At 45.8% G+C, this 10,307-nt stretch overlaps 1 protein-coding gene across 1 annotated transcript; it reads right to left on the reverse strand.

The window, feature by feature from the left end:
• Positions 1-1,165: 1,165 nt before the first annotated feature.
• Positions 1,166-10,071, reverse strand: LOC119180245 (etoposide-induced protein 2.4). Its single transcript, XM_037431388.2, has 2 exons — positions 8,827-10,071; positions 1,166-6,577 (listed from the first exon to the last, which is right to left on the reverse strand). Exon 1 carries the CDS (start codon positions 9,777-9,779, stop codon positions 9,147-9,149), a length of 633 nt encoding a protein of 210 aa, XP_037287285.2. The 5' UTR covers positions 9,780-10,071; the 3' UTR covers positions 1,166-6,577; positions 8,827-9,146.
• Positions 10,072-10,307: the final 236 nt, after the last annotated feature.

Below are 10,307 nucleotides of genomic sequence, written 5' to 3' on the forward strand. Positions count from 1 at the left end.
GACGGTGTACCACTCCACGTGGGAATGCTCTGCCCCTCAGGGTGTGCCTCCCATTCCCAATCCCACCCCTTCCTCTTGGGAGTCTGCACTGCTCAGCTTACGCCGGCAGGAACAGCAGCAGCTAGTCCAGCGGGCTCGCAGGGTCGCGCAAGGCAATGGAGCCCTGGACTGAGGGCCCCACCCAAAGAAGGATCAGTGTGCATTTGTTATTAATAACTGTTTATTCTCTCTCTCTCTCTCACCGAACTTGCGTTTGAAGCTCGGGAGACAGCAAGACGCGCAATGAGGGACAGGTCGGAGAAATGTTGTCTAACTTTCTTTGCTTCCCCACTGTCCTTAGTCGGCGATTGTGCCACGTTAAAAAATAGTTGTCCGTTTCTGTTTCATTTATAGAAAAAAAAGTGCGAGCGGCTCAAAAGTTTCATTTTTGCCTTATTGTGCTGGACAGGTGGTGCCATCCAGCGGGGTCCAGTTGAACCGAGCACGCCCGCCACCTCTGAGGTTATTCTAGTACACTACAGTTATGGCAGAATATTGCTCAATCATAGCCTCCTATATATGGCTCAATGGTCGTTGTTGCTGCTGTTGCTCTCGTTACTTCCGCTCTTTTGCTACTAGTGTCAGCGGCCGCGCAGTAGAGCCGGGCAGCGTTGTGCACGGCGCAACACTGACGTAAAAGTGTTCACTTCAGGCGGGCGATTTGAAGTGCGCTAGCACGATGCGGACCACCAAAGCTTGGTTTTATTTTAAAATAATATAACTTCTATGGCGCAAAGGTAACACTACGAGGTTTCCGGACCACTATTTCAGCAATCAACATCGATTTATATTTGCCTCAGTGTCCCTTTGAGCCACCCATTCATTATAAATATTCACATGGTGCAATGCCTTGTGCAATTCCACACTTCTGCCATGTCAATGTTTGCATAAATAATAAAATGACTCAATTCGACATTGCACTTTTACAGGGCCACTTTCTGAAGCAGTTTTGAGCACTGACGTGTTGCTCTGCTAGAACACCTGCCAACAATGAAGAATGCCGTTATTTAATTGCAGTTTCAACCCTCGTTTTCATCCTTGCAATGCACGATAGCTGTGATGGACAGCGTTGCCACAAAAATCAGTTCCTGTAACGAGCTGATAACAACACAAGACACAGGAAAAGTGATTTTTGCATAAAGCTTTGGCGTATTTATTAATACTCCAAAAAAATGTGCTTTTTACATGGCTGAGTGCACGGCAGCAATGACTAGGGCGTTGCACTTTACACGGTTGAAAACACCCACACATTGCACTATAACAAAATTCGACACACCAGCCATATTAGAACAAGTAGATGGCACCTTTTAGACACCCTCCTTGGAGGTGATATACAACACACACACATTACACACTCACATCGAGGCGCTACCCCTCTACCAGACAGGTAAGCCAAGTGCATCAGTATACATATATATATATTTGATTCTATCTCACTTAAGAAAGTCATGCGCCATCGAGGCAAATAAAAAAAGATCATATTTACACACCAATTTACATGATCACAGGCTCTCAGCATATAAATAATACCAGCACCAATACAAACGAGCATATCACGTTCAAAGTACATTCCGACGCACAGATGACATCACTCGCAGTGCGCGTTAAAACACAAAGTCACACGTAAAGCGCCACAAGTTCAAAGTAAAAATGTAGTCTTTGCATGCACGCACACACAAACAAAAGGCAGTAAATGAGTGTACTGGCGGCTCCTTGCCTCTTTGGAACGCCTGTGTGTAAACCCACAGGGGCGATATTTCATGGAAATAAATATCCCCCTTACAGTTATTATGTGTGCCAGTTTGTAGTTGCATGTCATTTTTTAATGACGTACGTTGACTCAGCCATTAGTTAGTAATAACTATAGTTCCATTAGGCACCACTTGCAAGAGAACAATACGTGCAACATTTTTTTTTCTTTACACTAGAGTGCAGGGGGCACTCCGCAATGGCCAACAGTCAATACTGAGCTAATTTTCCAAGGAAATACATGATAACAACAGGCAAAGGTCTGTGCAAAGGGCAAAGAAGCTGTTTCTAAGAGAGTCAAAGCTACGACATAAGCGTTCTTTGTGTTCATTAATATTACAAACTGTTTGTAGCACTTGCAAGCTCGATGACATACTTCCAGAAGAAATCTGGGGTGTACGTAGTATATTATATATTCTCACTTTGTGGGCCCAAGCATTCACTACCGAGGTTTCATTTTGCAGGCATTGCAGCACGTGATTTTCGTACACCCTCACGTTCCAAGCTTTCGTTGTAGAGAGAATGAACCTTCTCCTGAAATGCAAAAAAACTGTGGGTATAATAGCAGCTTCTAAAAGAAGCAGTGAAAGCTACGAACGTGTATGGTGAAATTCCTGCTTGCTTAATGCTGGAAAGAGTTCGCAACTAGGAGCACAGTGCGTGTAGAGGCCAATGTCAGCATAATCGCCAAGCCACACTAGGATGTAAAGGGCAGAATTCAGACGACCCTGGGATGCAGTACAACGAGCCTTTTCTTTTTGTGCTGCTTGCATTTGGAGTAATGGACTCACTAGCCTAATTACAAGGAGCTGTATTCGCACACAGGGACAAGGCCACAGGAATAAAATAAGTGTCACGATAATATCCCTTTTGACACAAAAACCTCCACTTCGCCAATGGACCTCTCCTTTCTCTTACCACAAGTTATCCAGCTATGAGCGAGACTACACTAACCATTGGTCTGTATGAAAAACCTCACATTGAGAAAGCTGTCAAAGTGTTTAACGCATATTGAACATTCACTTCACGGGCTTGTACAAGCGTAATGCCTAAGCACGCACCCTAATGCCTCAGGTTTTTTTCTCCCAGTAGCTGAAAAGCAGTGCAAGTTGCGTTCCCATACACGCAGTACAAGCTGCAGAAAGTATGGCACTGTGAATAGTGTGACCGCTGGCCACTGGGTTGCGTACAATGCTGCCACCAGAGTAAATGTCCGTAACGTTTCCCTAAGGCTCAAGAAAGTGCTGGGCGTATGACGTACCGCAGTCTGTGGACTACGAAAACAGTAGAGTTGCCGATCTTATTAAAAGGATGAGTTGCACTAACTTTCAGATGTCGTGAAAGAAGCCCCAAGAGTGGCAATTGTCCGGTGGTGCAGTGCATCGGGCCTATAAAAAGCTTCCGCTGGTGAATGTATAAGCCTGCCAGCCATAGAAATAGGAGCAAGACCACTTGCGCTGAAGTAGACGAATGGTGAAGGAGCCCAAAGACTTGTGATGGGAACCCAACTACAACATGTGAATGCTAAGAGACCAATGTGAATTTGCCAGAAACCGCAAATGAAACACCAGCTCCACAGCGTCACTCCTGATGCAGAGACCAGCAACACCGAACAGTGATGAGGGGTCTTGAGAAAGCCGGAAAACTCCGCCCTTGATTAAACTTCTCCAACATGCAGCAGAGGAACAGCGATTTTCGTAACATTGAATATCAAGTCGGCATGCGAAAGTTGCAGGAAATACTGGCTAGAGTGTCCCATGCTTTGAACACTCAAATGAGGCCTGTGCATTCCTGACACAGCAGTGTGTTGGAACATTTGGTTTACGTTAGTCAAAACTGCAGGTAAGAAAACTCTGATAATGCTCAAACTGGCACAAATATTTCCTGCACTCTGGCGACGTTGTTTAAATGGGCATTTTAGCTAAAGTACTGCAATTCGGTGACTGAAATTATTCTAAACATGTCTTTTGACGGGTCGAAAATCATTGAATATGTCTTAATAGGAGAGCCACTATGACATACATAATGAAAGGAATAAATTTGTGGCATTGTACTTCGCTCTACGAAACAGAAACAGATTTGACTCCTAAGACTCGTTTTTCACAAAAATTGGCAAGATGTATAAAGCGTGTGGTGTGTAAGTCTGCTGCTATGCATGAAAAAGGTGAACTTTAGATATCTGTGGATTATGTCCAATAGATAGTCTGCAAAAGGGTGTGCAATTAAATGCATGGTATGACATTGAACTTTTATTTAGTGCTCCTTCTAAAGTGAACTGCTAGAGTTGCCATACAGTATTTCTTACATTTGTGCAAAGTCAAACGGTCTTTATAAAGAATGCTGCTCTTTTATTCGTTGAGGTTTAACCAGTAATCGGCACGTGTCAGATTAGTGTATAGAGAGCTGTAGCACTGACATCGCCTCTCAATTTCTATGCCAAGACCAGTGTGTTCTGCCATAACAGTTCTGTTACTTTTATAAGCACATGCACTGTTAAGACAGGCGACTTGCAACAATGTCTTTTGTAACATTTTCTCTGCAAGTTGCACGTCTGTGAGCACATTTCACTTCGGTAGTCGTAAGAGTGTTGTTTTTTTCTGGAACTTTCTGTACATGTTTTTAAACTATGTGTCGCTTTGCCCAGCATAGTGTGCCAATGAATGTGAACTGTCATGTTACAAATTTCGTTACAGACCGCCTGTATTGCTTTAATGTTGCATTGACCGTAATTATAATAGACAGAACAAAAAAAGTTCCCACATCAAAGAACTCTCTCAAGAAGGCAATGTCGCATGATCCATTGATTTCTGGTTCCACTGTTTGGTGCACAATTTTCTTTCTCTTGCTCATATCTCTCATCTGACGAGCAGCGACGTGCGAAAAACAAGACAAGTTAACCGGCGAACTTTAGGTCTTTTCGAAACGGGCGCTTACAAAACTTTCACAACTCAAGTGTCAATACGTATCACGGCTCCAACAGCCCGATTTCCTGGATCATCGAGCAACAAGGTTGCAACGGCCAAGAATCAGTCAATTCACCTGAACTTTGCGAACTTGTTCAGGTGGTGCCTAACTATCGAGAAACCGAGGACCACGTTAGAAAGCCCACCTGTAGGCCACAACCCAGCAGTTCAGCCAGGAAAAAAGAGATCCGACATTTAATTTTGCGGGCATTGCAAGCGGCGATTTTCATGCACTCTCACTTTCCAACTGGTGAAGTGCGGCGCAATTCAAATGGTGCCACAGTTGTTTCCTTCTTCAGCATCAACAGAAGGCAATGCAAATGGGCTGCAAACTAACAACAACCTTTAAGAGTTGCACACACAAGAAGGGCTGGGTGGCGATGCATACTATCAGAATCTTAGATTGCACAATGGTGTATGACAAAGCGTTACAACTAGGCAAGACAGATACAACTCAGGCACGTGTCAAACAAGCTTTGGTCCCACAATGCACGATACCATACTTAAAGCTAGCTTAGCCAAAACTGATTAAACGTTCATCCGCGTTTCAGCAGTTGCAATTTTACTGAACGCTCGCTCAGCTCGCCAATGTTAGCCGAAAAATGTAGAAGCAAGTGGGAAAGGTGTGATCGAAAACTGTCAACACCACAGTACCTCAAGATAGCCGTGTGTGCAAACAGGCTTAAGCATCAGGTTACTGCAAGGTTTAGCAGCCACAGGTAAGAACAGCCGATATGCCAACTAAAGCTGCTTTCAAGGTTCATGTGCAGTAGACCCAGTGTTTGCAACATCGACGTCTACTGCTTCTTGCTTGTTAACCAAACAGGTGATAGTGGCATTAGTTGGGCCGAAATTTCTCGAGAAAACCATCTGTCTGCCTGTGGTGTCACTGCAAGAGTTGCTTTAACTTACAAATTCCATTTTAATAGACTTGCATAACATCGTGGCATTAAGGAACAGTTCACTACAGGCTTCCAAAGATAGAATTTTATGTGGAGGTTACGGCCAATGTTGAAAATGAAAGAGACTAGCACTCTCAACTAAAAACAATAAAACGTGCACATTTATTTCAGCAACCCTAGTTCATAAAAGATCCCTTGTTCAAAAGGAATCAAGGAACATAATCTCTAGTGTCCTGTATATTGTGCGCATGTGGCTGCTTGCAGCAGTGATTGAATGTCTCTGTTTCATTGTTGCAAAGTAGCAGCGACAGCCGAGACCTTACTTATTAAGAGCGTCGTGAAACGCCCTGCTTAAATAAAAAAAAAAGAAAGTTTGTCTGTGGCAGTCAAGGGCACATTTCAAGGCTGACACACCTCAAATGACGAGTCAAATAATTAAAAACCTGTTAAAAACTAAGGTGCCCATGAACAAAGTCGGGCGTGTCGCACAGTCCCAAGAGGGGCGACACCCATCCAGTCATGATGCTCACAGATTGTGGCAGCCACCTCAACCTTGCAGCACCCTAGACCTCGTGGCTGTGGCGAGCGCCGTGTCAATGCTGCGGAGTGAAGTCATCGCATTCGTGAACGGCGTGGCGGTTTACGAATGCGGCTCTCAGACTACAGCTTTGTGCGGGGAAATCTCAGGAAGGCCGCAGAGTTGCCGGGTGAATCCATCAGCTGGGCGTGGCAGCGGTCCTCGGGCGTGATGTCCGTGGCGACGTACGTAGTGACGCCGACTTCTTGCGGAGCTCGTGGGTGGCTGCCCGCTTTTGCTGCGGAACTGCAGGTCGAACAAGCGGTTTGGCAGTGCAGTTTGCGGTCAGCCGATGGAAAATGGCATTAGCCACCCATATGGACGGAGAAAAGAGCTTGAGAGGATACCTGAAAGAGCCCAACATATGGCAGCGTATGGTCACGACGAGGTAGAGAACAGAACAATGTGGCCATCTTGACAAAAAATGCGGCAGGAATAGAAACTTGCTATACTAGGAGATTTTGAAATTTGCGGGTATAAAGTGACAGCAACAAGCACAGGGCTGAGTTGATTGGAGGAACATGGAAAAGGCCTTTGTCCTGCAAATGTAGTCAAGCTGATGATGTTGATACTAAGAGACCCATAAACTGTCACACACTCTAGCTGGAGACAAACCAAATAAGTTTGCTCTACGAAATTTATACATTAGTCAAATTGATGGGGACTAGGTCGTTAAATTCAATTTTAGAGTACATGCAGACTAAAAAGAGCCAAACTAATGTTACAGAAAGGAACGAAACTGAACAGCATACTTTATCTTGTTTGTCTGTGATAATGCTAATTAGATTATGTTTAAATAGGCATGCCATATTCCAAAATCAAGATCCTGTTATTCAGCACAAGCACACACATTTAATCAATCTAATACTGAGATAATTTGCATTGTAGGTACTTCCGTCAACGCTGACAATGTGTGTCAAAATTTAGGCATGCAAGTGCTGCCTGCACAGTACTCGCAGATTGAAACACGGTATCACTTTATTTAGTGCAACGATTTTTACGAGGAATCGCTCGGGACAACCATATCATGTTGCCGCGAATCTGGCCACTAAAGATAATGTTTGCTGCAATGCAAGTCTCAGAATGAAAATTGCGCTGATATGGCTCAATCTGTAGATCCTGGAAACTAAAGTGTGAGCATTAACTTAGGAACTTTTACATTTCAAACTTCAAGTACTGTACCAGCAGCAACTGTGCCATTTATTTCAATTTAGGTACATCATCCCAACATTACACCAACCTGGCCGCTGCTGCATACTTTTCAGAGTTTTGTTCACGACTGCTTTCATGGCAATGTTCTTGCCATGTGAATACACTACTTGAAGTGAAAAACCTGCCTGAAGCATATGCAACATCCATGACGATGAATACAGTGTTTTGTGGTCCAGGAACCATGCATGGCCAAAGAAAATCGCATCGGAGTTTTGCAACAGCCTTGCGTACATGACTGATTCGAGTTGTCGGTTCTTTCGCACATGCAGATGCGTCAAATGCAAGGTACTCTAGAGCACACACACTAGTGAAGGTAGAGCTTTAGAAAGGGATTAGTAGCAAGACTCACAAGCTATTGTGTTGCTCCCATACTCCAGCTATTGGGCACAAAAACAAGAGAAGAATGCAAAAGAAAGTGAAAAATTGGGGCTGAAGTCTTGTAAGAATACATAGGCCTGATGGGTACAAAAATATTATGAGCGTACCCAAAAGGTTCACATTCCATACATACATGGTGGCAAAAACCATAAACTTCATTTGACATTCTTTTGTACTTTGGCTGGCATTTGAGAGAACACGTGGACAGTACAAAAGAGTGGGTAGGCTTGGGCTGAATTAAAGCACACAAAGCCTGCTTGGTACGCTAGAATGGCCAGCATACCCAACAGCCTCGCATTTCATGCATGTGCCGTGGAACAATGCAACATAATCACATATGCAAAGCTCTGCATACCCTCTACCTCATGAAGTGTTCTTTCGTTTGTTGATGCAGCACCGAAAGGCGAAGGCACTCTGCTGTTCCACTGTACTCTGGCAGGCAGACAGATGAATGCAAGGAGTGTGCAAAATAATGAGAAAGCTCGGGGTTGAAGTCATATTAGGGCATGCAAAGCCTGCTGTGTACGCAACAATCGCGAGAGCACACACAAGGAGCTTGCATTTCGTGCATAAGCAGCAGTGACAACTCCTGGAACGATTTCGTACGTAACGCTCGGCATACCTTGTTCCACTTTGTGTGAATGGCAGGCAGCATGCGAACAAGCTGTTTGTAGGACGTGTACTTTATTTCTGTCACTTAACATGAGTATGCAACACGATAGCGTACGACACACACAAAGTGGCAACGAAGGCCAACGCAAAGATTTGTGTGTGTCCTATCCTGGAACTTTCCAAGAGGCAGTTTCAGAACAGGGTACACAAAGCTTTGCATTAGTGTTCGTTGCCACTGTGCATGCGTCATGCCATATCCTGCGTGGTACCTACGTTATGTGATGAAGTCTCGGCGTAGCCTGTTGGGTAGATGTAATGGTAAAGAAACAATCGCTGTATATGTGTGTGGGAGATATGCATGCCACATCCGAAGAACTCTAATCCGCCTGCTTACCTAGTGGTTCCAGTGGCGGGCGTCACCCCGGAGGCGCTCGGGATGAAGAGCGGGAACAGTACCGAGAAGAATGAGCCGCTCAGGAGGTAGGACTCGAACCAGGACGTGATGACCGCTAGCGGGAGTCCGAACCCGACAAAGTACGGCCAGCTCACCTCGACGAACGAGAGCCTTCAGTGCAGTTCCCAGCCGCGGCTAAACCAGACGTACTCGAAGGCGTAGAGCGAGTTCAGCATGCTCAGGTGCACCAGGCTGACGAGCTCGCTCACCCTCCCGACCGGCAGGGCACCCACGATCAGCGACTGGATGAGGAACAGCGTCTAAACGAGAACGCTGAACAAAATGTCCGACAGGATGCGGCTCACGCTGGGCAGGAACCGCTGGCGACCGCCGGTGGTGTAGCGGAACGCAATGTCCGCAATGTCCTGGAACCAGAGGCAGTTCACTACTTTGCTCATCAGGAAGAGCGGCAGCACCCAGAGGGCTTGGAAGGTGCACACGAGCAGGGGATGCAACCAGCTCCAAATGGTGTTCGCCGATGACTCCTCGGTGTCGCCGAAGAGAGAGACTATGAGAGACAGAACGGTCGGGAGCAGAAACTTGTAGAAGACGAGCACGCTGCACATGAAGACGCCGCCGTTCAGACAACAGCACTGAAATATGCGGTATATTAGCAGCGGCTCTTCGCCCCTCCGTTTCGGGGTCGACGGGGGTGTAGCAGGCGCATTTTGCAGCTGAAGTTCAGCTGATGACAAAGAAGCTCCCGAGGATGGACTAGCCTGCAGGACCGCGGCCCTACGTAGGGCCAGCGTCGTCGTGGACTGCGCATTAGCGGATTTCTGCGCTGCGCTCTTGTTTTGCTCGGCTTGCAGGGTTACGACGACACCGATACCTACGATGGAATCGTAAACACCGCTCACGAAACTCCCCACAGCGTACCTGAACTGCTCCATCACTCGAAACTCTCCCCCTCCCCTTGTTGTGCGTCTCCCGTGTGCGACGTGACTCGAGGAGGAGAAAAACAAAAACACGTCGTTGTTGTCTCCTCACTCAGCTGACTTGTGTAACGAAATGCGGCGAAGGCGTACCTTGAAGTTACGAGGAAAAACGGGCACTTACGATCGTCCTTAGCTTGCACATTCTCGCGTAGCCAGTCACACGTTCCAATTAGGAGCGGACAAAATATACACGCGATTTCGCGGGATGAAAAAGCAACACACACGATCACAGTCACGCTTGCAACACTCACACACGCCAATCGGTTACCAGGGTCCGCACATTGCTTTGTCTATGTTTCCATTGTTAGAGTCCTTGTAGGTGGCGCTTTAAAACGCTTTCATTTTAGATAAGCCTAATCTCTGTTTGTCGCTTTTATCTTTATGCCACGTGAATATCTAAGCACAGTCAGTCTTTTTGGTGTTTATTGTTTTTTCTCGCCTTATTCGACATCGAAACAAGAACCGAAACTGACACGGGGCTGC

This window comes from Rhipicephalus microplus, chromosome 7 (assembly GCF_043290135.1).
Source record: "Rhipicephalus microplus isolate Deutch F79 chromosome 7, USDA_Rmic, whole genome shotgun sequence".
In the NCBI taxonomy this organism is placed as follows: Eukaryota; Metazoa; Arthropoda; class Arachnida; order Ixodida; family Ixodidae; genus Rhipicephalus; species Rhipicephalus microplus.

Bases quoted from the DNA above. Each gene is read 5' to 3' on its own strand.
- LOC119180245 (XM_037431388.2), bottom strand. From the start codon at position 9,779: ATGGAGCAGTTCAGGTACGCTGTGGGGAGTTTCGTGAGCGGTGTTTAC.